Below are 26,906 nucleotides of genomic sequence, written 5' to 3' on the forward strand. Positions count from 1 at the left end.
AAATTATCAGGGCTGTTTTGCATTCCCCTGCAACTGCACCTTTCACTGCGTCAGAGACTAAAAACAAAAACAACGCCCCCAGAGCAGCAAATTACTCCTGCTTTCTGCATGAAAATTGTTTTTAGAGACATTTTCTTTGTTCTCATGTTCTTTGACCCTAAATGGGGAATAAGTTCATTTTCATTTTCTCTCACTGAAATTGGAAACTATGCAAAAAAGATATTATTCTCTGCCCAGCCCTGGATTGGAAAGAGCCTGTAAAATCCAGCCCTGTTGGTCACAGTGATAAATCAGCATTCCCCCATGGGTCGCTCTGCACCCTTCACCCACTGCATGTATGAGCCGAGGCAGCATCAGGTACATTTGCTGACACACTCCAGCAGCTCCATCCGGATGGCAATGCGGACATGCCAGCCTAGCGGGATGAGCCGGATGAAGCGGGAGATGATGGGGGGCCGCAGCAGGTTCTGGACTGTGGAGGTTCGGTCTGAATTTCCGTAGAAAACCTAAAGAGGAAGGAAATCCTATCACCATCACAGCAGAGGAGAGAAAAGGAAGACGTTTCCTGTCTGGATTTGGCTCCAACTTTTAGCTATGGAGAATCTCAGTGCTTAAAAGGTAGAGAATTTGCTGATATCCTCCAAAATCTGACCTTGAATGTTTGTCAGCACCTACATGCTCCAGGCATCAACAGAAATGAATTAATACTACGTAACAACACATCCTCAGTCACACTAGCTGCTATTCAAGTGCTCAGTACTGTATGTCATCAGTTGCTGCCATATTGGATACTGCAGATAACATTTCCTTCATTGCAGAAAGTTCTATTGGGTGGTGCTGATAGAAAATGCCTCTTGATTCATATCACCCATTTTGTGATTTAATCCTTTGCATTTTGACAAGAATTTTGAAAAGGACCACATTGTGCTTAAAAGAGGAACGTTCCCATGTTTCAAAGGTATCCACAGTGGGGCTCAAGTGAAAACTTGTGAACTGGCTCTGAAGTTGTGAGCCAAAGCTTAACTGTGTGTGTCTGCATTGATACAAATGGCAAGTACTTTTTAGACTTGGGAAAAAAGTTTTTAAAAAAGAAAAAGACATAAAAACTAGAGAGAAGATTCTCAAAGTAGGAGAGCAGTGCCCAAGATAGAAAAAGGGGTTGCTTCCTGTTTTGGGGAATGTAACATAGCATGATGCAGTAGCTATGACATAGGACACAGTAGCTATTTGCCTGTATTTTCAAAGAAACTTCTTTGCACTCTTTCCAGAGTCTTAGTGCTCTGCCCCATGACACCTGCTGCTGCTGCTGCTGCTGCGTCACTTCAGTCGTGGCCGACTCTGTGTGACCCCATAGACAGAAGCCCACCAGGGTCCCCCGTCCCTGGGATTCTCCAGGCAAGAACACTGGAGTGGGCTGCCATTTCCTTCTCCAATGTGTGAAAGTGAAAAGTGAAAGTGAAGTCGCTCAGTCGTGCCCGACCCTTAGCGATCCCACGGACTGCAGCCTACCAGGCTCCTCCATCCATGGGATTTTCTAGGCAAGAGTACTGGAGTGGCTTGCCATTGCCTTCTCCGCCATGACACCTAGAACATTTCATTTCCTTCTGCGATTATCTCCTGAAAAAAATTTCGCTGCCACATTGACCTTATCCATACACAAACCAAGGACTTCAGCTGCCATGATCTTGACTTTATTTCTTCCCAATAGCAACACCCCACACCCTCTTCTCTAAGCTGTTTGCCCTTGAACCTATTTAAGTCAGGAGCCTAGTGAAGAGGGAGGATGGAACAGGCCCTCTCCACACAGCTGCCAGAGTGGAGCACTTCTTTGCAAAGAACCATCAAGGCCTTCAGAAACACAGAGCTTGGAAAAGAATTTTCATATCTTTTTGAAAAGCCAACTAATAACAAAAATGAAATACTATGTCCAAGTTTTTCCTATTGTGTTCAAACTCCTTGGAATCACAACCCATGAATGTTTTGGTGTACAGATTGTCATCAGAGAGTACAGAGCCTTCTGATGTTCAGCTACACATGTCTGCTTAACCTGACGAAATGTCTGAATTAGCTGGGGGAAGGCCTCACTCTCAGGCAAAAAGGCAATTAACTTTTCCAAACAGCTGGCGAGTTTTTATTTCATTGCAGATAGCATTATATATATATATATATATATATATATGTAATATATATATATGTAAAGTATTGATTATGTGTACATATATATATATAATATATAAACTCAAGAGCCTACTGTGTTCAGTCTGTGTTGAACAAGACTTGGGTCTCAGCCCTCAGAGATTAGTAGGGTATAAAGTTGCTCAAATGTTTAAGTGATTCTATTTCTTCTCAGCTAGAGTCCTTTTAACCATTTACATGGTTTAGTGACTAACTTGTTGAGATTGTCTCAGTCAACAGTTAGGAGAGGCCATATCCATTGACACATAAAGGGATGAGGACCTAGCCGCATCAGCAGTAGATCAAGGAAACCCATGCAGCAAAGTGTTCAAGGTCCAATGAGTTTGGAAGCATCCAAATGGCCAGTCTTGATTATTTAAGCATCTCTGTGCTGATGCGAGAATTCAGACAAAGATTTCTTTTGCACATATGACGGCACTCATTGGCAGACAAACTGTGCTAGGCATGAGGGGTACAAGAAAAGACACCTGCGTTGATATCGCCATCAGAGAGCAGACTGTGTGGTGGGGAGGAAGCATGGATGACTCACCGTGCTGTGGGGGCAGAGTTCTGAAAGAGCATGACGACAGGAACACAGGGATGGATGGGAGGGAAGGCCCAGAGGGGCTGTGTGGAAGGTGATTTGGGCTAAGCCCGACATACCCGGTTGTTTCCGGTCTGGTCTTTATAGTAAATCCAGTTCAGGCTCTCATCGGTCCTGTACTGCACACTGTACTTGGTCATCCACTCATCGATGTCACAGCGCCCCTGGGTGAGGATCCCCGAAATCACCTTGACCTCCTTCAGATCTATCTGTAACCACTGGCTGCTGTCCTGGAACTTGGAGAGCCAGGCGCACCTGCGTGGACACAGCAAGTCACCAGGAGCCTTACCCCGTGAGCACCTCCGAAGAGCTGGGAGGCGCTGTTTTTGAGGGGACAACAGCACCTGCAGAGCACCCACAAAGGTCAGGCAGCCTGGGCTGCAATCTGTTAAGTACCCAGAGGCTTGTCCTCAAGAAATATCTGGCCTCTGATCCTTCTGTAGTTTCTCTCTCCCTGCACCTCCACCACCCAAAGAAGAATTGCCAGATTCAAATAATTTGTCAAAGAAATGCCTTCAAGTACAGCTAAAATCATCTTTGGGGTATGGTTGAGCATGTTTTTCTTCAAAACATGCAAATACATGGTCATTTCACCCGCTAACCCCCTTCCTTTTTCATTAGTCTCTCCTGATGTTCTTTCTCCATAAGTTTTTTTTTTTTTTCTCTTTAATTTCATCTCTTCATACCTTATCTGTGTCTCCTTCAGGTGCTGTCACCCACACCATGGTAGGCACTGTGTACAGAACATAAAACCAAGTGGCTCTGGAAGGCCTCACAACTGTAAAGCAAACCAACCAATGAAGGAACTGATTTATTTTTTAGTTATATCCCTCATAATTTGTGGAAACCTATAGTTTCCCTTTGTGGTATGTGTGTGCGTGTGTGCACACATTGATTTAGCTTCTCAGGACTCTCAGCCCTTGGCTGCCTTCTCTTCTAATTCTGGACTTGCTCCTTGGGTGGCTCCTGACTTTTTAGGCCCATCCCAGACCTTTTCTAAATTCCAAATCCCAAGAATCAATTGCCAGCTATTCAACTTCTCCTGGATGCTATACAGAATCTCAAAACATGTCTAAAAAGAGCTCTTAATTATCCTTACCCCAGCCTCTCCTTCCAGTGTTAATCTCTCTGAATGCTACCCCTTCCTCTTTGTCACCTCAACCGTCTAATCCATCTCTTGACTCCATCTCCAAATGTTCCTCAAAGTCATTTCACTGGCGCCACGCTAGCCCATGTCTCCTTCAGTTCTTGCCTGGACAGCTGGCATAGCTTACTTACTAGTCTCTCTGGATTCCTCTCCCCACCTCACCCCCAACCCATACTGCACATTAAACCGTTCTTCCTGTAAGAGCCAGAAATTTTTACTTAAAACATCAATCCTGGGTGTTCATTGGAAGGACTGATGCTAAAGCTGAAACTGCAGTACTTTGGCCACCTCATGCGACGAGTTGACTCACTGGAAAAGACTCTGATGCTGGGAAAGGTTGGGGGCGGGAGGAGAAGGGGACGACAGAGAATGAGATGGCTGGATGGCATCACCGACTCTGTGGACATGAGTTTGAGTGAACTCCGGGAGTTGGTGATGAACAGGGAGGCCTGGCGTGCTGTGATTCATGGGGTCGCGGAGAGTCGGACACGACTGAGCGACTGAACTGAACTGAACTGAATCCGCCCCAACTTTAAATCTTTCTCTGGTAGAGTCTGCCGGTTGTCTCCCCATAGCCTCTACCCATCTTCCTTTAGTAATGGAACCCCTGAGTTTTCTGCAAACGAGTGGCCATTCAGCTAAGATCACATTTCCCAGTATCCTTTGCAGCTGGATGGGACAATCTGAACAAATTCTGATCTATGAGATGTGGGCAGCAGTGGCCAGTAGGATTGTGTATATATCCTTAAAGGAAAAGTGTCTGCACTGTGCTCTTTTTCTTTCCCTTCTGACTAGACTGTGGATATGGCAGTGGAAGCTAAAGCAGCCATCTTGGGCCCCAAGATGGAAACTTCATACTAAGGAGGAGAGAACAAGGTAGAAAGAGTTTGGGTCCCTGATACCATCTAGCTGTCATAACAATTCTAGACTGCCTAATCACCTTCATGTTGATTAAGTCTCTGTATTTGGAGGCTGTTTGTTACAGCAGCACAAATCTGTATTCTAACTCATGCACATTCAGGGTTCTCCCAATATCCCTAAAATAAGGACCACAATCCTTAACATGACTTATAAGGCCCATACCATCTGACTGCTACCTTCCTCTCTGGCCTTATCTCACCATCCAGGCACTTGAGGGATCTTCCCAACTCAGGGCCTTTGCACCTGCTGTGCCCTGTGCCTCTCTCCCACCTTACCCCCACCTGGCCAACTGCAATTCTCAAGGCAAAGATTTTTTCCTTAGAAAACCTTTCCTGGTGTTTCAAATCAAATAGGTCTTTCTTCATCTCCTCCACAGTGCTCCTCACACTTAGCAAATGGCCAGTTGTGTGACAGTGTGCTTAGAGTCCCCCCTGTAAACTGAGTGCTTCTCAAAGGCCAGGAGCTCATCCATCTCGTTCACTGCTATATCCATGGTCCTTGGCATATGGAAGGCACTCAGTCAATATTTGTTAAATAAACAAATGCATTCTATGTCATTCATTTATCACAGAGACATACTCTTTCAAATTACATGGAAAAAATAATCACCCAAGTTGCATGCCCTGCTTACCCAAAGCCTTGACTGTTGAGCCGGGCCTTGTTGGCAGTCCAGGAAGAATACCAGCCCACGTACTGCTCCACGTTGGAGCAGGTGATCTGGTCTGGTGTAACCTCTCCTGACTCGAAACCCAGGGGCTTATGGTATGGGCATTCTGGGAGAGGAAAAACAAGGCACATTGAAACACTCAGATCGCATGGCAAGACTCAACAAACATGACATGATTGAAATGACAAATCAGACCCTCTCATGAGGTGGAAGATGTTTTCCTTTGTCAGCACCATTCTCAGTGGGTGGGACTGGGTCTTCATTCTCTTCACTGCTCTTGTGAGAAGAGAGTGAAGATGAAGTAAAGGGATTGCCATAGAGACTCACAACATTCATCAAAGCAGAGGGAAGTAGCTCTATGGCAACCTCTTGGGTAGGGGGGAATTTTGAGAAATACTTCACCTCCTCCACAAACTCAGAGACCTAAAAGCTAAGAGATTTGTAGCAAAATATCATACTTAAATGCCATACTGTCTATTTTCCTTATTAACACTGGTTAGCCATCCCACTTGATGACATCAGAGTCCCTAATTGTCCTCAGGCAGCATATGATGCCAATTATAGGAACAAAACAATGGTGAGAGGCAAGAAGTGCAATTATACATAAAGACTGACTTCCTACTTGTAAATTGCAGTTTTCTCACTAGTCTAATGAAATTCTAATGAAAAAAGGGGGGAATGAAATGCGCCTAAGTGACTGTTGAATAGGAACGTTTGAAAGGAACTGCTTTTTCCAAATAAGACTAGATGAAGCTGGTGCTTGTATATGAATTTTCTGCTGCTTCTCATATATTTCCTCTTATATTTAGCATTGAGTTACCTGGTCAGAGACTGCCAATTGCCAACCCAGCATCTATTCTCCCTTTCTTTTTGACTAAAAACCCTAATTTTGTTGGGTGCAGCAATGTAGCCAGCTGTATGTATATATATATATATATGTGTGTGTGTGTGTGTGTGTGTGTGTGTGTGTGTATTTCCTGGTCACCTTTGCAGTTAGAATTGACCATGTGACACAATTTCTGATCAATGAGATAGGAGAAGATATCTGTTGGTGATTTCCAATCAAATTTTGCTTGCCCCCTCTTTCTTCCTTGCCTAAAAGAAAGATCCGATGGCTGGTGCAACAGTAGCCATCTTGCACCATGATGGTAAGGCCAAGAGAACTGAAGAGACCTCAGCCCTGATATCCTTAAGCTATTCCTTACCCCTAGTCTTTTACCATGTGAGTCAAAGCAAAACTATTTCAATAAGCCACTGTTTAGGGGGTCTCTTATTTATAACCAAACCCAGATTCTAGCTGAATTTCTTTAGAAAACAAGTGATAAATTTAGGCAGATACATTCTCCTAGTTTTCCAGTTGTGAATGATAAACTTCAAGTAAGACAGATCAAATTACTTTCTCACCATGTGTAAATGTGAGTTCAGAGTTAAAAGCTGAGTGTATTTACTAAGGCATTGTCACCTTCAACAGTAAAATGAGTGCTTATATCTTTGTAGCAGATAATTTTCAAACATCAATAAACTTGAATGAGGCATATAGAAGCTTGAATGACATCCTGAGGCTCTGGAATGCCTGTGGGGATAGTCCTGCCCTGTCCCCAGATGCTGAAGACAAAAGGACAGCTTCAGGCCTCTGGCCAGGGTGGCTTAACTGCCTTGCTACCCAGTGTACCGAAGGAATTGGGCCAACTCCCACCAGTAGCCACAGCTTAGTGGAGCTGGGGGTCCGAGGACAGCATTTGTAGTTTATCAAGTACTGGAAGCTTTGGGAGGCCTATTAATGTCAAGAGAGAGAGAGAGAATAGGAGTGCTTTCTGGGCCACTCTATCATGCCTTGTGTAGTCAGATCATCAGAGGGCCTTGTTAAGAATGCCGGTTCCAGGATTCCACCCCATTTTTAATGAAGACACTTTCAAAGCACACTTTGAAAACCTTGGTCTGCCAGGAAGGTGTTTTGTTGGCTGGAGGATTCAGGGGGCCTGTTCTCTGTGGCCTTGGGGGTTCATCCACCTCCTCACCTCCCACTCTGACCTGGAAGACGAGCCCAGCCACCAGAAGGAGGGACAAGGCCCCAGCATCAGAAAGCTAGGTTTCAGTTGGAAACCACTTAAAATCTAACCATGGATGTCCCTAGGGCCCCTCCATCCTGAACCTCCTTTTTCTTACTCCGGGGCCACTAGCTCAGAGGGAAGAGGCAGAGAGAAAGGAAAAGCCATGGCCACCTCTCCTGATTGCTTTATTCTTGCCATTTGGCTCTTTATCTATTTTCCCCCTCACATCTCTTTTGCCATCTCTTCCCAATTAGCCCATCTAACATTTAGTTACACTGCAGCGACCTGGCCAATGGCAATGTCCTTGGAGGCCTGTGAGGGCTTGTCCCGACATGTATCTTGCCCATACTCTCCAGGGCAGATGATGAGCTCACCATCCCCATGGCTTCATCTGGTGTCTGAAAGCCAAAGAGTGACTCCCAGGCCCCAAGCTCCATCCCACTGCCCCCTGGATATTTTCCAGGTGAACAGTTCCATCTGGGTGACCTAAAGATGCTTCACACTCATCTATCCAAAACTAAGTCCTTCAGCATCCAAGCCCCAAGCCTGCCCCTGTCCAGTACTCCATGACTCTGGCATTGGTGCCTCCAGCCACCAATCTGCTAACCTAGAAACCCCTGTGTTTGGGCACAAGGCACCAAGTAGAGACTGTGATGGGTCTCAGCCAGATCATCACCTGGAAAGTTAAGAAGTGTTGGTGTTTAGGCCATACCACCAGCGATTCTGATGTCCTTGCCCTGGGGCAGGACCTGGGCATGGGGTAAAGCTGCTGGTGATTTTCATGGGCAGCCAAGCTCAAGAATGCCACTTAGAGCCAGTTCGACCTAGGATGGGATCCCACTCTCCCTTCAGTGAGCTTAGGCAAGCTGCTCAACCTCTCTGGGTCTGTTTCCTCATCTGTGAAATGGGTACAACAGTAGTCCCTCCCTCCATAAAGTTGATTTGGGATTGGTTAAAACAGTGTAGAGTATAGAGCCTCTATTGCCTGGCCAAAAATAATCAGCTAGTGCTGGTGTAAATAGTGTGAGTTTGTGAGAGTATATTAATGTCTTGAGTTGTATATGTTTGTTTTTATGGTGAAAACTCACCAGGGGAAATAATCTAGCACTTCTCTACCCCCGTCATCCTCTCTACATCCGTCTGAGAAGGTCAGCTTCCTATTTCTAAAGATTTGGACTCTTCTTGTCTCACAAAGGAGTAAGATATTTCCAAGTGCACGCATGTGATTTGAGACAGGAAAAGCCTGTTGACAGCCAGGCATCCCTCAGGCTCATGGATTCGGAAGGTCCAGGCCTCAACAGGAATGAGGTGTCTCTCCCAGGTGAGGTGGCTGGAGGCTTTGGGCTTTGAGCCTTGCTGGGGCCTGGGGGGATTCGTGATAGGAGCCTGAGCACCTCTGAGGGAGTCTTGGGAAAATCCCCAGGATTAAGCTTGGTTCAGAATGAGAAGGGCCACCAAGAAGGTGTCTGCCCCCCTGTGAGGGCCAGTCAGGCAGAGAGCTGCCCCTAGTCAGCCCTGGCAGGCCCCCGAGGGGCAGGGGGTAGGGGAATGTAGTCCAAGGGGGAGGGACAGGACCTTCAACAATCCTGTCTTTAGACTCCTCACAGCCCATGATAAAAGAGGACTCAAACCAGAGTTATCTCAAAATTGGAAAAATAGAAAATGTAACATTTCTCCTGCTCTTTGTGCCCTGGAGTGAAGGGCAGTCCACTCACATTCTTACTGTTTTCCCTGGTTCCTCCTTTCCCCTTCACCTGGCCACCTCTTCTCATCCTTTGGCTCTCTTCCCACTTCCCCTGCCCACCCTGAGCCAGTAGAGACTCCAGATGCTGCCTCCAGCTCCCCCGGTCTGTCTAGCTCACCATTCTATCCTGAGCTGAGCAGAATGCCTGTGTGTACTAGGCACTCAATAGATATTGATTGGATAGATGAATGGAGGGATAAACAAACTTCATCACCTCATCTTGGGGATAAGAAGAGATAATGGCAGGAATAGGAAGCAGGGAGCTCAGGGAGGCAGTGGGAGTTGACTGGCCCAGAGAATTCCCCATTGGTCTCATCAAAAACTGTCAATTGAGTCTAAACTAGTATTAAGCAACATAAACAATGCTGCTAGAGGAATTAAAGCGATCCACTTCACACAGAATATATCTGTCCCAAGCTTTCTGCTCAATGGAGGTTATTATAAGCTATTAAGCCTGTGCACTCATTTTACTCTTAAGGAAAAACCTGCATCTTCTGTGGCACAAGTGTTATGATCATTAGACAGGTAAAGGCATCATCATGTTTACTGCTAATTCGGGCTATGCACGCTTAACATACTAGCCTTTCTTACTCAGTGGAAAATTTTTCCATGTGTAGATATATGAAAGGCAGACATGAAATATTAATATAAAGGAACACAAAGAGAGTTCAGGGCCACTTTTGACAAAAGACATGTGACTATTATTATGCACATGTGTTAGACTTGAATCTGTATGATGTAGTGGAATACAGAATAATATTTATAAAAGAATAGAGTATAAACTTGAATATAATATGGAAATATAAAATCTAGGATATAAGTAAAGCGTTGAGTCATTGGATGTCTTATACTTTGATACCTTCCCTGCCTTATTCCCCCACTCTCAGAGTGACGAGGTAATCTTGGCTCAACATTGAAAAAGACAGACATTTTACTCTAAGAGCGTTAAGCTGAAGATTAGGAGGCCATAATGCACCCAGCTGGCCGCCTTCTGCTCTGTGGGTAGGGCCCCCTGGCATAACAGCCAGTGTACACCTGCCAGCACCTCCCGGCGGCTCTGAATGACCCTCCTGTCCTGTGCTTTCTAGGCTCTCCTTCCATCATAAGGCAGACTCTAATGGAAGTACTCAATCTCAGGATCCAGAAAGACCAGGCCACGTTCTTGATGTTCCAATGAGGATCTGAGGCACTGACGGGCAAGTGAGTTCTGGAAAGTTGTGGCCAGTCCTGCTGTCCCAAATCAGCTGTTTTGTGGAAAAGCCAATTTACATAAATTAATCAACCATGTAACACTAAGATTGCATTTTTTTCTTTCCAGGGAATATCTGTATTGCTAAAATAAAAACAAAAACCCCCATGGGGCGAGGAAAACACTTAAGCTAAAAGAATTTCTGATTTCAGAACTTCAAGTTCATGGCAGCTGTGTAGGGGAGACAGCCTGAACCACCCAGGTCATCTTCATGTTCCTCAGACACACAGCCTTCCTCAGCTGCACAGTTGATGGGGTCAATGAAACTAACCCGTATAAATAATCTCTTCTCAATTTCTTCTTAGAAAGAGCTTCCTTGGACTGGAATTCCAGGAGGACTCTGGTCTCTAGTGAAGAGAACATTCGTTTCCACTGAAGGGTAAACTCCTTCAGGGTAGAGACAGTGGTTCATTTTTGTCTTCCCATCAGCACATAACAGGCACATGATGACAGAGGGTGGAATTGAATTCTAAATGGATTTATTAAGAAGATTGCCTCAGTCTTAACTGGGCAGATCACCCCAGCACAGAAGGGCTGCAGGAGCTCAGTGGGATGTCCTTCCCAAGGGAGAAGCCCCTGAACTCATCAGCACTTATTGCTTTCCTGGCTACCGGGCCCCCACTGTTTCCTTCCAGGAGACTTCCTTCAGAAACCAATTTCTACCCCTTTAGTAAAGAGGAAAGCAGGCAGTAAAAGCCTTTGTAGACCCCCTTTCCCCACAACTTGCTATTTTAATGCAAATTTAATGAAATAATGCAGAGAAGCTCACATACTGCACACTAAACCTCTCTCCTGGAGCTATTATTAGGCGATTATGTAAAGTGAATGACACGGCAGGGCTCCAGCATAACCCTGGAAAAAGGGGTGGCAAGGACAGTTTCAGCAAAAGAGACTCAGAGCTGTGGTAAATACTGAGCCTGGCAAGTGTTTGCTAGGCCACTTGAAAGTCAGAATGTGAGCTCTTAGGAGGCAGGAAGAAAAGGAGCTACAGTTTGCCAGGTCCAGGACAAGACGCTTTAATGCCTCATCCATTTTATTCCTCAAAATACTCCTTAGAGCAGGTTCCACACACTTTGGCCCCTGGGCCAAATGTGGCTTCATGCCTGTTTTTATAAATAAAGTTTTATTGGAGCACAGCCATGCTCGTGTATTTACATACTGTCTATGGCTGCTTTCTATTTGAGGTGCCGAGGCCCTGCAGTGCTCAGAGCCACAAATAATTACCTCTGGATCCTTTACAGACAAAGTTTTGGCCCTTGCCTTAGAGGAAGGCATTCATATTAGTCAGCAAAGGCTGCAGAAAAAATTGTCACAGAAATTTCAGAGGCTTAACACAACAAACAGTGATTTTTCACTCACGTGAGGTCAGCAGGAGATTCTGCTACATTTAACCTCCCTGGCTCCCAGATGAAAGGAGAAACCACTTTATCCAGCAGGGAAATGGACCCCATTTCAGAAGAGACACAGCTCTCTTCAGCTGGAACTGCTCCTGTGAGGCCACCTGACTGTGAAGGGGCTGACAATGTGAGGCATATGGTTGTTTGGTGAGCAGTAAGTGTCCGGGCATAGTAGTATTACCTCCATTTGACAGAGAAAGGCCAGAGTGGAAGTCCCAGAGTTAAACAGTGATGCAGCCAAGATTCCAACCCTGGTATTTCTGGCTCAGAAGCCTGTGCTCTTCTCAAATTTGCTGCCTATCATTAGTTTATTTTAGATAAATTCTGTTATCTCTTTCAGTGAAATTTAGGTCCCATCTTACCATCTCACAGAGGTCAAGTAGAGATCCAGCAAACTGTTCTGAACAATGATAGGAGTGCCATGTGTTGAAGCAGTGGCCATTGAAATTTGCAGTTTAAAGGCCAATTGGTGAAAACCCAACTGTGGCATTCAGGGGATTTAATTCATCAAAGTTGAAAGAAAGAAGAGAAACAGGGTGTTTCCAAGGACACCCCAAGGATCTGGTGCCCCAAAGAGAGGGGACACTCACCCGGTATGCAGTCCAAGGGGGTGGAACCTGCAGACCACAGGGCATTGGCACCTCCTTGGCAATCACACTTGCATGCTTTGTGGTACCAGGGATCCTCACCCTCATCCTGCGGAAAGTCAGGGGGCAGGAACTTCAGAAAAGTCATAGTCAAAGGCAACTGTGGTCAGAACTACTGGAAAAGCTTGCATTCACAAACCTCACTCATTCAGTCCCTATTGTCTAGGGCAGCTTTCACTGCAGCAGTGCAACTGACTTATGAACCCAATTTAACATACACACTCGCCACTCATCTTTGAGTCTAAATAGACAACTGTTTGTCACTGTGGATGACCAGCTAAAAACTTCACAGACACACCTATGTAGAGAGCCATGTCCACCCCATTGTAGTGATCTTCCAGTCAGGCTCCTCACATCTCCTGGAGGTCCCTTCTGGGGATCCAGTTTTAAAAGGGACTGAATTCAAGATTCCGCCATCTGACTTAAGACCTGGTTCACTTGCATTCTCTTATTTATCTGAATCAGTCTTGGACTTCGTCCAGATAAAACATGCTATTGCTACCACCAGAAAAAAAAAAAAAGTATGTTTAAAAATACATTTTTAAAGAAGTGGTAATCCTATACATTGTTTTTGGCTAGGAAAATCTTCAAAAACAGTATCCATATGAATTCCAGCCTTCTTACTGTAACATACCTCAGTAGATGATAATCCCAGTGTGGCTGAGCAAAAGGACAAGAGAGGAAAAATCAAGTTAAAACAATAAAGAAAAATTCAACAAATGACTCATTACATGGAAAAGCAAAGTGATAATAGTCACATAAAAAGTTAACAATGCCCCTTCTGGAAGAAGTCAAAGTGAGTAAATATGTTCCTGGAAAAACATCCACAGAGGCTTAGAAACTAGGGACAGTAAAATATAAAGACAAGGATGATGGTAATTATCTTGTTCATTATAGAATTTTGGAAAAATACATTAATGTTGCAAAGAGAAAAAAAGGCACCTATACACACACACACATGTATATATACCACCGAAGGTAACACTATTAACATTTTACTGTAAATTTCTTCTCTTTTCTTTCATATTTTAAGAACATATTTGAGAACCTACCTAAGCAATGTTTTAAGTTTATGACATTCTTATTCCATTTAACATTGTCAGTGAGAGTTTTTCCCTTTACTTGTTAACTCCTTATCATTCATTATCATGGTTCCCAGTGTCTGCCCAACGTGCTATTAAAGAGTTGATTCCTAGTCTCTGCTTGTGACATAGTTAGATGATCTTTTTTTAAAAGTTTTTTTAGGTTTGTTTATTATCTACAGGAAATATCAAACCATAGTCAAAGTATAAATACTATATAAATGATGTGGAAAAATTGAAAATCTGAAAAATTTAACATAATACTAACATTTAACCTATCTCTATAGAAGTATGAATAAATAGAGTGAATTCACAATTTAATAGGAAAAGAGTTTGTTTATGTTAGCATAAGCTAATCGTTTACAGCTGCACTGTCCATTGCGGTAGTCACTGGTTGCATGTGGCTATTTGAATTTAAATTCATTAATAAAATTAAAAATTCAATTCCTCAGTCATGCCAGCCAGATTTCAAGTGTTTGCTGGCCACATGTGACTTAGTGGCTCCTGTACTGGGTAGCACAATATATATAACATTTCCATCATCACCCAAGGTTCCATTAGACAGTGCTAGTTTACTGCACCAAAGCTCCATTTTCCATTTTCAACAAAACAAATTCATTTATTTCTTTTCTGATTATAAAAGCAACACACACCTATTATAAAAATCTCAAAGAAAACCCAAGTATAGGTAGTAGATATAAAAGTCCCTCCTTAACCACTTTCCTGTCTAAAAATTGAATTTGATGCCCACCAAAAGCTTTCAGATTGTGAGAGTAAAGGAGTGATCTCATCATTTTCATTAGAATTATAAAGCTAGCTTTTTTCAAATTGTGCCTTTCTTTAAATAATATGTAGCCTTCCACACACCACTTTTTTGTGTCCGCTGTAAGCCTGGCTCTGCTCCAGGGCCTGCACTTTCTGAAATGGAAGCCTTGCTCTCTGCCCACAAGGGGCCTGAGGACCCAGGAAAGACAGATCACTGGACTGCGCACATGGTGAGTCCCCTGCTGGGTTATGCATAGGCTGTAAGGGGAGTCAGGGGGGCATATCTTTTAGCCTGAGCAAATTCAGCACTACCTCTCAGCTATGGTCAACAAACTGCTGTCTCTCTTGGGCCTTATCCATTGATGATTCATTCCTAGAGACTCCTTGGTCCACCTGCTATGGGCAGAATTGACCCTCTCAGGTAGCAATGTAATACTAGGGAGTATCATCTTGTTAGGAGGTCAAGCCCTGAGCTGGCAAAGGAAGTTACCAAGGGCTTCTTCTTTTTTTAAATTTTTATTGGGGTATAGTTGATTTACAATGCTGTCTCAGTTTCTTCTGTACAGATAAGTGAATCAGTTATACATATACATCTATCCACTCTTTTTTAAGATTATTTTTCCATATAGACCATTGCAGGGTATTGAATAGAGTTTCCCGTGCAATATAATATATGTTTTTGTTTGTCAGAGAACACATGTATGCATTTCTAGTGGGTAAATACTTGAGTGGAATTCCTGGGCCATAGGGCACATGTATGTCCAGCCTTTGTACAAATTACTAAAGATTTTTTCAAAGAAGTTAGACCAACTTATACCCTACCATCAACATATGGGAGTTCAGGTTGCTTTATGACCTAGCCAGCACTTGGTTGGGTCCAGTTTTAGGTAGCAAGAAAGAATCGATGGGAAGATATCCAATAAACCAAACAAAACCATGTATTAATACTAGATTATTTGTACCAGCAGTATTTGTAAAACCCCAAGCTGGAAACACTCATACGTCCATCAAGAGTAGAATGGATCCATGTGGTAGATTCATACAGTGGAACACTACTGCGATGAAAATGGATGACCTACAACTCCACGCCACAATATGACCACTGCTCACAAACAATGCTGAGTGGAAAGGCAGATGAAGTGGACATACTATATGAATCCATTTAAAATGTACAAAAGTCATCTATGCCACTAGACATTAGGGTCCTGGTTATACTTGGGGCAGGGAGTGGCAAGGAGGAAGCCTAGGGAGGGTGTCTGGGAGGCTGGTCAAGTTCTGTTACTTGATCCGAGCGCTGGCTACTTAGATGTGTTTAGTGGTAAAAATTCATTGAGCTGTACTTATACTCTTCTGTATGTATATTATACTTTAGGAAAAAAATTTTTTAAACACTGAACTCATTACATCCTTCCTCAGATTGTTCTGCTTTCTCTATTTCTTATCCTACTGCATGGCTCCACTGTTCACCTACCACCCCATCCAGAAATCTGGGACTCCTCCTAGTCACCTCTTTTTCCTAAACCCCCACATCCAGTGTCTATTACGGGCCATCTTTCCTCTCCACCCCCACTGCCACTTCCTGTTTTAGGCCCCCACCCTCTCTGCCCTGGATACTCTCCTTCCTAAAGAAAGACCTTGCTTCATCCATCCTCTATGCTGTCAGTGGGATAGAAGGCAAACCTGATTGTGTCACCTGCTCCAAATCCTTTAGTGGGTTCCCATTATCATGGCCCCAGTTTCACATCTGACATTAGTTGTATGACTGCATCCCTCCACTTTTCATCTCTAAAATGGGTATAATCATAATGTGTCCTTTAAGTTGCCATTTTCTATCTCCTGCCTATCTCTGCAGATTTATTTTTTGCATTCTCTAATATTTGCAGTTCATCAAATGTGCCAGGCTTTTTCATGCCTGTGTGCCTTTGTGCATGATTTCTTGGCCTCAAATGCCTTCCCCTCCCAACTTTTCTGCCTGCTTCTCCCCTTCCCTATGAAGAGGACTTTTTCAGTCCCTCGTGTAGAATTCACCACTTGCTCTGGCCTTTGTGTCCTATGTCTTTCATGTCCACAGGTTTATCAAAGCACTGGTACAATTATTGAAATTGATAGAAAAGATAGCTCATAGTGACTGGTCCCAAAGCAGTCATTCATTAATTTTCATTGAGCATCTACTGTATTCCAGGCCCAGCTTTAGGCACTGGGGATATAGCAGTAAACAAAGCAGAAGAAAACACCTGCCCTTCTAGAACTTAGGAGTCTAATATGGGTGGGGGGAAGGTTAGGGGATAGAGAATGAATGAATAAAATATATAGTACATAAAAGAATGGTGATTGTTGTAGAGAAAAATAAAGCACAGAGATGCGGGGGTGGGGTGGGGGGAGGGACTGGGAGTGGTACTTTGGGGCTTAGGGAAGGTTTCACTGAGAAGGTGATGTTGGAGCAAAGACCTGAGGGAGGGGAGATACCTGTGGACAGAGCCAATAGCATGTAAAAACCTCAGGTGGGTGGGTGCTTGGCATGTCGTCTAGGGGAGAGATGATGGCACCATGGCCACAGGTGGTAGCAGTGGAAGTGATAAGAAGCGGCTGGATTCTGTCTTTGGAAGGTAGTGCCCACAGGATTTGCTGACAAATGAAGTGGGTGTGAAATAAAGAGAGGAGAGGTTCAAGTCCTGAGTGCCTGGGAGGATAAAGCCACCACTTACTAGGGGAGGAGAAGGCTCTGGGGGACAGGGATTTGGGCAGATGGGATAGAGATGTTCTGAGAGGCCTATGGGAATGTTAATGCAGAAGGCACTCAGTTCCATCCCATCCTCAAGACCTGCTGGGTTGGCAGAAAGGCCCTGGGAGACTCCAAAGGTGAGGTGAGTTGGTCACTAACAGAGTGGCCCTAATAACCAGGTCAGATTGGCCCAGAAGCCATGTCCTGTCACGGGAAGAGGGTCTACGCGGCTACAACTGAGCAAACCCAGATTTTGGATGAAGCCCGTAATGGTCATGGAGTTCAGGGCCTTTGCACTAGCCGGGTCCTCGGGTGTGCCCCCAGAGGGCTCTGAATTGCATTGCATGGCAACAGAGCAGAAGGCAAAAAGGAAAGGGCAGGGCGAGGAGGGGTTCTACCTGTGGAGAGGAAGAGACCCAAGAGGGAGGCCTGCTTGCGGAGCCGCCATCTGTGCTCAATCAGATTGCTGCCTTTGTTTCCCTGCCTAGGATCCTCTCCCCAAAACATGTCTGTAGGCAGCCTTGGGTCCTGAGGCACCAGATCTTATGGAAATGAGTAGAGAGAGAAGGAACAACAAGCCTTTTACAGGAAAAGCTGTCATCAAGGGAGCAGCAACGTGGCTGCTGTCATCCCTGAAATGATTTAATCACTCCAAGCTGGTGAACAAAAGCAAAAAGCGTGTTTGGTGACAACTTCTTATAATACCAGAAAATAACACTGTTGGGAGGAGCAAAACAGGTCAGCCTTTAAAGGAAAAAGGACAAGATTTCGATTATGTGGTTGCCTATTTTTCTCCCCACTCAGATCATCTTTGGAATTCCTCCAGGTTACAGGTTTCTACCAGAGGGTCTGCCCCTCACCAGCCTTAGATTTTGGCAACATGAGAGCATTCTGCCCTTTTGCTCAAAGGGCCACTCCGTAGGGAAACACTTGTTACCACAACCAGAAAATTCAAGCGTGCCTATTTCTCAAAATGCAAACCCAGAAAGCAAAGTGTGCATTAGACACACTTAGGAAAGACTATTTCAGTTTGTTTGATTGGCTCTTACTAAATATGGAGTTTTCCTTCCCATGGAAACAGGTGAAGCTGAAGAGAAAGGCATAAAATTATGAATGATAAAAGCTGTCTATAACTAGCTTCCAATCTACTTGAAAAACAAGAATAAGACATAGCAGGCTGCAGTAATGTCCCTCTTGTGAAGAAGAAAGAAGGAAATTGCTTCTGGTATGAAAGTGTTATTATTTTAAGCGACAGACATATTCATGGGTAAATCTGTTATCTGTACATGCTTCAACACAGATGAATCTCAAAAACATATGCTAAGTGAAAGACAAGAGACCATATGTTGTATGATTCCATTTAAATGAAATGTACAGAAAAGGCAAATCTATAAGGAGAAAGTAAATCAGTGGTTGCTAGTGACTTGGGGGAGGGGGAAATGGGGAGTGAGCACTTAATGTCTACTAGTTTCTTTGGGGCATGATGAAAATGTTCTAAAGTTAGATTGTGTGCTCCACAAATCTGTAAATACACTAAAAACCATTGAATTGTACACTTTACATGGGTGAATTTAATGGTATGTAAATTACATCTCAATAAAGCTGCTTTGAAAAAAAAAATCTGCTATCCCTGATGCTAACACACCAGCAAGGAAGGACACACCCTCACCTGTGAGATAAGGCTTAGTGATTTTTTTTTTTGGCTTGTTTTTATATAATAGCCACAACCAAACAGTGGAACAATATACTTTAGTAAGATGGATGTTTTAAAAATCATCCTCAGCATTGAATCCAAAATGTATAATGGAATATTAATAGAAGACTGAGTTGATGGGTCCTTAAAGAGACACAGGTAGTGCTTTTACTATGATGATATGTGTATTCCTAAATGACCTTTCATCCAACGCATAAGTGGAGTCAATCCATTTACCTTATTTCACCATAGTAAGGAGCCACTGCAGCCGTGAAACAGAAACAGAGTAAATTAGACAAAGATCCTTTGTCTTCAGGCTCCCAGTTCTGTAGGATACAACTTTCCCCTGTGCAGCAGCCTTATTTCTCTCTCTGGAACTGTATGCTGATTCACTGCAGCAGCTGTGTCCTGCTTTTTTTCTCCTGGCATAGCTCAGGGTAGAGCACACTGAGGTTGCCAAGCCGAGTGTTGGGGCGGCTGCTTTCCTTTGATGCCTTGTGAGGATGGAGAGCCTGGGTTATGTGATAGGTGGATAAGAGATTTAAGTGTCTCAAGCCTACCTGCTGGACCACATTCTATTCCATTCCACCAGGACAGATGTGATTCTCTGTTCTTTGTGGAAATTTTTGGAGCTCCCCAGCCAGGCACAAACATTGATAAGCTATAGAACAGGAGAGAGTGCCTGGCTCTGTGCCTCCTGACAGTGTCTTTTATTACAGTTATCCCCTGACTGTGTGGATGTAATTGAAAGATGATAACCTTTTCTAGGGCCTATTCCCATTTAGGGGTCACAGAACAAAGTTTTTAGAGTGGGCACAGCGAAAATAAGGATCTGCCCGGTGTGTTAAGTTCTTACACAATGTTTGGCCTATCATAGCAGAAACTCAGAAATGGATTCTTGAAATGACATCAATGGATTCTTGAATGAATCAATGGATGAATGAATCTCAATGCCAGTCACAAGTAAGAGGAATCTGAGGGTGAGCCCTGTGGATGTCTGAGAACCAAGGGTATTGGGAGCTAAGTCTTGAAAGGTTCTATTTAGATTTTCTTGCTGAAAAAAGAGCAAGGAGTAAAGGGAAAACAACAAACCCCTCGTGCTAAGTTGCTCCAGTTGTGTCCACCTCTTATGCGACCCTATGGATTGTAGCCACCTGGGAAACCCTGAGCTACAGGGCTTTGCAATCGCTATGCATATAAGTGAGAAGGAAGGACTCTCATTGCAGCTATTTCCTTTTGCTCAAGTGCCAAGCTCATCAGAGTTCAATCATAAGATAGTGAGGTTGCTAGAATTGCTCTTCCTCCTGGATGTAGAAAAAGCAAGAGAATTCCAGAAAAACATCTACTTCTGCTTCATTGACTATGCTAAAGTCTTTGACTGTGTGGATCACAACAAACTGTGGAAAATTCTTAAGGAGATGGGCATACCAGACCACCTTACCTGCCTCCTGAGAAATCCGTATGCAGGTCAAGAAGCAACAGTTAGAAATGGACATGGAACAACGGACTGGTTCCAAATTGGGAAAGAAGTACGTCAAGGTTCTATATTGTCACCTTGCTTATTTAACTTATGTGTAGAGTATATCATGTGAAATGCCTGGCTGGATGAAGCACAAGCTGGAATCAAGATTGCCAGGAGAAATATCAATAACCTCAGATAGGCAGATGACACCACCCTTATGGCAGAAATCTAAGAGGAATTAAAAGTCTCTTGAAGAAGGTGAAAAAGGAGAGTGAAAAAGCTGGCTTAAAACCTAACATTCAAAAAACTAAGTTCATGACATTGGGTCCCATCACTTCATGGCAAATATGGGGAGACAATGGAAACAGTGACGGACTTTGTTTTCTTGGGCTCCAAAATCACTGCAGATAGTGACTGCAGCCATGAAATTAAAAGACGCTTGCTCCTTGGAAGGAAAGCAACGACAAACCTAGACAGTGTATTAAAAAGCAGAGAAATTACCTTGCCGACAAAGGTCCATCTAGTCAAATCTATGGTTTTTCCAGTAGTCATGTATGGATATGAGAGTTGGACCATGAAGAAGGCTGAGCGCTGAAGAATTGATACTTTCGAATTGTGGTGTTGGAGAAGACTCTTGAGAGTCCCTTGGACTGCAAGGAGATCCAACCAGTCCATTCTAAAGGAGATCAATCCTGAATATTCATTGGAAGGACTGATGCTGAAGCTGAAGCTCCAATATTTTAGCCACTTGATGCGAAGAAATAACTGATTGGAAAAGACCCTGATGCTGGGAAAGACTGAAGGCAGGAGGAGAAGGGAACAGAGGACGAGATGGTTGGATGACATCACTGACTCAAAGGACATGAGTTTGAGCAAACTCAGGAGATGGTGAAGCCTGGCGTGCTTCAGTCCATGCGGGTGGGGGGCAAAGAGTCAGACACGACTGAGCAACAAGTGGGTATAGATGCCTCCGCTTGGATGTAGGCTAAAATACTTGCTCTGTGAGAGACCTCAGATTGCGAGATTGCTAGAAATCTCTCCTTGTTCCATTCCGTCGCTCAGTCGTGTCTGACTCTGCAACCCCGTGGACTGTAGCCTACCAGGCTTCTCCGTCCATGGGATTCTCCAGGCAAGAGTACCGGAGTGGGTTACTGTTTCCTTCTCCAGGGGATCTTCCTAACCCAGGGATCGAACCCAGGCCTCCCGCATTGGAGGCAGATGCTTTAACCTCTGAGCCACCAGGGAAGGTAGGATAAAACACTCACTCTGCCAAAACCCAGGACTATTCAGATCTTCAGTCTAATGCTATCCCAACTGAGCTATTCCCTTTCAACGTAGTTTAGGAAAGAGTTTCTTGGAGAACAATTCCAATCCCTGGTGACTCAGATAGTAAAGAATATGCCCGCAATGGAGGAGATCTGGGTTCTATCCCCGGTTCGGGAAGATCATCAGGCGAGAGGGAAATGGCAACCCATTCCGGTATTCTTCCCTGGAGAATACCATAGACAAAAGGAGCCTGGAGGACTATGATTCATGGAGTCACAGAGTCAGACACGACTGGGCGACTAACACTTTCTTTCACTGGATGTAGGACTGATCCTGGCATGTAAGTTAAAACACTTGCTCTTTGAGAGTCCAGATCGCGAGGTTGCAAGAATCGCACCTTCCCTTGGATGTAGATGGAGAACAGCCGTTCTGCTAAAATCTAGGTTCGAACCAGGAAACCTTAGATCTTCAGTCTAAGCGCTCTCCCAGCTGAGCTATTCTGGCTGCCTAGTAAGTCCCGCCCTCAGTATATCTTAAAGAGCTTCTCAGAGGCGTCCCTGCTTCTTCATCGTAAGGGAACAATTGCAATGCCGGGTGGCTCAGATAATAAAGAATATGCCCGCAAGGCGGGAGACCTGGGTTCGATTTCCAGGTCGGGAAGATCCTCAGGAGAGAGGGAAATGGAAACCCACTCCAGTATTCTTGCCTGGAGAATTCCACGGACAGACCGAGCCTGGTGGACCCTGGTCCATGGAGTCGGACTCGACTGGGCGACTAACACTTTCTTTCACTGGATGTAGGACCCCTCCTGGATACACTTGCTCTTTGCGAGAGCTCAGATTGCGAGGTTGCGAGAATTGCGCCTTTCCTTGGCTGTAGATGAAAACGACAGCTCTGCCAGAATCCGGGATCGAACCAGGGACCTTTAGATTTTTAGTTTAACGCTCTCCCAACTGAGCTATTCTGACTCTCAGCTGGGGCTTCCCTTCAACGTATCTTAAAGAGTTTCTCAGAGGCGTCCCTGCTGCTTCATTGTTCAGATAGTAAAGAATATGCCCGCAATGCGGGAGACCTGGGTTCGATTCCTGGGTTGGGAAGATCCCCTGGCGAAGGGAATGGCAACCCACTCCGGTATTCTTGCCTGGAGAATTCCACTGACAGACCGAGCCTGGTGGACTCTGGTCCATGGACTCACAGAGTCGGACACAATTGTGAAACTAACACTTTCTTTCATTGGCTATAGGACCCCTCCTGGATGTAAGCTGAAACACTTGCTCTCTGAGAGAGCTCAAATGGCCAGGTTGCAAGAAGTGTGTGGACGAAAACAGCGACTTCGCCGAAACCCGGGGTCGAACCGGGAACCTTTAGATCTTCCGTCTAGCTCTCTCCTAACTGCGCTCTTCCGGCTGCCTGGTAAAAGCCCCCTCAACGTATCTTTAGGAGTTTCTCAGAGGAGTAGAGGGCTCCAGTACTCTTGCCTGGAATATCCCATGGACGGAGGAGCCTGGTAGGCTGCAGTCCATGGGATCGCTAGGAGTCGGACACGACTGAGCGACTTCACTTTCACTTTTCACTTTCATGCATGGGAGAAGGAAATGGCTACCCACTCCAGTGTTCTTGCTTGGAGAATCCCAGGGACGGGGGAGACTGGTGGGCTGCCGTCTATGGGGTCGCACAGAGCTGGACACGACTGAAGTGACTTAGCAGCAGCAGCGGGTTCTTAATCGTAAGGGAATAATTGGAATGCCTGGTGGCGCAGATAATAAAGAGTATGCGTGCAATGAGGGTCTCTGAGTGCGATTCCTGAGTCGGGAAGATCCTCAAGGGAGACGGGAATGGCAACCCACTCCAGTATTCTTACCTGGAGAATTCCATGGGCAGAGGGATCCTGGTGGACAATGATCCATGGAATCACAGAGTCAGACACGACTAAGCAACTAACACTTTCTTTCACTGGAATTAGGACTCCTCCTGGATGTAAGCTAAAACACTTGCTCTTTGAGAGAGATCAGATAGCGAGGTTCCAAGAATTGCGCTTTCCCTCGGGCTTCCCTGGTGGCTTAGAGGTTAAAGCGTCTGCCCGCAATGCGGGAGACCTGGGTTCAATCCCTGGGTCGGGAAGATCTCCTGGAGAAGGAAATGGCAACCCTCTACAGTATTCTTGCCTGGAGAATCCCATGGACGGAGGAGCCTGGTGGGCTACAGTTCATGGGGTCACAAAGACTCGGACACGACTGAGCGAGAGCAACTTCACTTTCACTTTCACTTTGGATGTAGATGAAAACACTGACCCTGCGAGAACCCAGGATCAAGCCAGGGAGCATTTAGATCTTCAGTCTAACGCTCTCCCGACTGAGCTATTCTGGCTACCTTGGTAACCCTCTCTTTAAAGAATTTCTCAGAGGCATGTCTACTTCTTAATTGTAAGGGAACAACTGCAATGACTGGCGGCTCAGATAGTAAAGATATGCCCTCAATGCGGGAGACTTGGTTTCGATTCCTGGGTTGGGAAGATCTCGTGGCAAAGGGAATGGCAACGCACCCCTTGATGGGCAGAGCGAGCCTGGCGGACTGTGGTCCATGGAGTCACAGAGTAAGACACGACTGAGAGACCAACCCTTTCTTTTATTAAATATAGAACTCCTCCTGGATGTAGGCTAAGACACTCTTGAGAGAGCTCAGATCACAAGCTCGCAAGAATTGCACTTTCTCTTGGATGTAGATGAAAACACTGACTCTACCGGAACTTGGGATCGAATCAGGGACCTTTAGATCTTCAGGCTAATGCCCTCCCAACTGAGCTACTCTGGCTCCTTATGATGCCTACCTCAAAGCATCTTTAAGGGGTCCTTGGGGGAGTTGCTGATTCTTAATTACAAGGGAACAATTGCAATGGTTTATTTGCAACCAATTGATCTAAACGATCCCTACTTAGAAATTTATCTTGGGTGTTTGCAAAATAACCTTGGAGTTATATTTTTATACGTCTTCCCAAATATTGAGAAATGTGACTAAATAACAAAAGTTGTAAGATTGGGGAATCATGAAAGTGAGTATTCTACCAATAAAATAATGAGAGAGTAGAGAAGACAATAATTTAAATCAGGAATTCTGACTCCGTGTGAGTTTTGTCATATCTGTCTACCAGGTCATTGGCAGAGTGGAGTCTCCTTCTTCCTGTCCTCCTTATTTATTTCTTGTAACACGCATAAATATACAGTGACCACAAAGAACCAATTTCTAATGTAAGTAAAAACCTAAAAAGGAATTCTGGGTTGATTGGTCCTTGAAAGTTGAGAAAGCCATGAAAGAGCGTGATTTGAAAGATTGACATCGAATTTAAAAGTTGAATTGGATGACATTTTAGAGATTTGCCTTTAATTTCTCCTTAATTAAGCATTTTACTCTGCCCAGGCTATATTTAGAAATTTTAAAATGATTGAGTGTATTGAGCCTTTGGGGATTCCTAACTCTCAGTTGGATTATGCTTTCTATTAGTGTCCAGTGGTATTCGGCATGTTATGTTAATCCATATTTAAACTAGGGTGACCTCACATTCCGATTTGCCTGGGACAGTCCTGGTTTACACCTGTCGTCCCAGTAGAATTATTAATAGCATCCTCTGCCACTCTCAGTAGTGTCCTGGTTTGGAAGATTAAATTCTATCATCACCCTAATTTTGGCTCCTAAAAACTTTCAAGAATATACCAGACTTTCTTAATTGTTGCAATTTATAGTTATTTTACACAATTTTGAGACCCTTTCTTCTTTCTGTTCCATTTTTAGCATCCTTTGAACTGTAGATGGCTCCTCACAGAACCCGAAAGCCAATGGTGAGACAAAGAGGACCGCATCACACACAGAAAACTATTGTCCATTAATAACACATATTAAGTAATTAGCATCCTTTGCTAATTAGTAATATTTTAATTATTCTGGTTGCATTTATATTAATCAGCTATATGATTAATTAAATTGCATTATTAAGTATTTAGTTAGTGCTAATGGTTTGATAGCACATACCTTCATAGCCAAAGAGAAGTAAAAACAAGAAGCCTTCTATCTTGCGTGGCATTCTCCCCTTGTCCTTGGCTGCTGCTCTTCCTTATCAAAGTGGAGAGCTTTCTTAGGAACAGAAGCTTAACTTGAGCACTGGCCTCATTAAGCATCTTATTCCATTTAGTTCTTAGGGCTTTGGCTGAGCCCCACTAAATTAACCCACATAGTTACCTGCCTCAACAAGAAGTCTCAGAGAGGAAGCTAATGTCAACTGAGGTCGGTTTAGCAAAGGAAGATACTGGCTTTATTCTATGTTTACATTTAGTAAGCGAAGCAGAGGAGGAAAATAGAAACTAGCATCAGAAGACCCAGGTCTTAATCCTTTCTCTGCCATCATCTTCTAGGGGGTGACCTTGAGCAATTTCCTGCCAAGTAAGCACTAACTTCTTGAATTCTATAAAAATGACATGGATTCCCCTCCCAGAAAGCAATTTGGCATCATGTTTATGCCTATTTACTCAGGAAAACAGTAAATTGGGAGGGGGGTCAGTTACAGACAAATATTTACATTGCTGTGTTGTTATAATAAGACAAAATTGGAAACAATCTACATGGTCATCAAGGTGGGAATTCGGAACACCAAGCAGGGTTAAGAGCACAGATTTCAAAGACAGACTGGACTGGATGCAAATCCCAGCTCAACCAGTGGTAATGTGGCCTTGAGAAAGATAGGTAAGGTCTCTGTGCCTCGGTTTTCTCCTCTGGAAGATGGTGAAAATAATGCCTACTTCATAGAGTTATAGGATTAGGCTGCCCACTCCAGAAGGGATAGGCTACCCCTACTTCAGTATTCTTGGGCTTCCCTTGTGATTCAGCTGGTAAACAATCTACTTGCAATGCGGGAACCTGGGTTCGATCCCTGGATTGGGAAAATCCCCTGGAGAAGGGAACAGCTACCACTCCAGTATTCTGGCCTGGTCGCAAAGAGTAGAACAAGACTGAGTGACTTTCACTTCACTTCATAGAGTTAGTTTGAGGCTTAAATGGGATGATATATATATATATATATAATGTTTAACATAATTAGTTATTATTATTGTACAGCCATTAAGAATAAAGTTGATGGGGGTAAAGGGAGTTGCTTAATGGATCAGAGTTTCATAAAAAAGTTGTGGAGATCTTTTTAAAACAATGTGACTATACTTAGCATTTCTGAACTATACACTTAAAAAGTTAAGATGGTTTTTTTTAAAAAAGTTAACGAAGTGATTTTAACAACAGGGACAATCGTGTTACACTCCTGAGTTAGAAATGG

At 44.1% G+C, this 26,906-nt stretch overlaps 1 protein-coding gene and 1 non-coding gene across 2 annotated transcripts; both read right to left on the bottom strand.

Annotated features, from left to right (window-relative positions):
* Positions 1-353: 353 nt before the first annotated feature.
* Positions 354-13,330, bottom strand: RS1 (retinoschisin 1). The gene is given in 6 exon segments (XM_088834011.1): positions 354-506; positions 2,839-3,034; positions 5,479-5,620; positions 12,546-12,651; positions 13,237-13,302; positions 13,304-13,330. Coding segments are annotated over 6 exon segments (690 nt in total).
* A 9,157-nt stretch (positions 13,331-22,487) lies between these two features.
* On the bottom strand, positions 22,488-22,560 carry TRNAF-AAA (transfer RNA phenylalanine (anticodon AAA)). The gene has a single exon. It is a non-coding gene; the product is annotated as a tRNA-Phe (tRNA).
* Positions 22,561-26,906: the final 4,346 nt, after the last annotated feature.

The sequence above is a fragment of the Moschus berezovskii genome, chromosome X (assembly GCF_049115385.1).
Source record: "Moschus berezovskii isolate FMDL1 chromosome X, NW_MosBer_1.0, whole genome shotgun sequence".
Lineage (NCBI taxonomy): Eukaryota > Metazoa > Chordata > Mammalia > Artiodactyla > Moschidae > Moschus > Moschus berezovskii.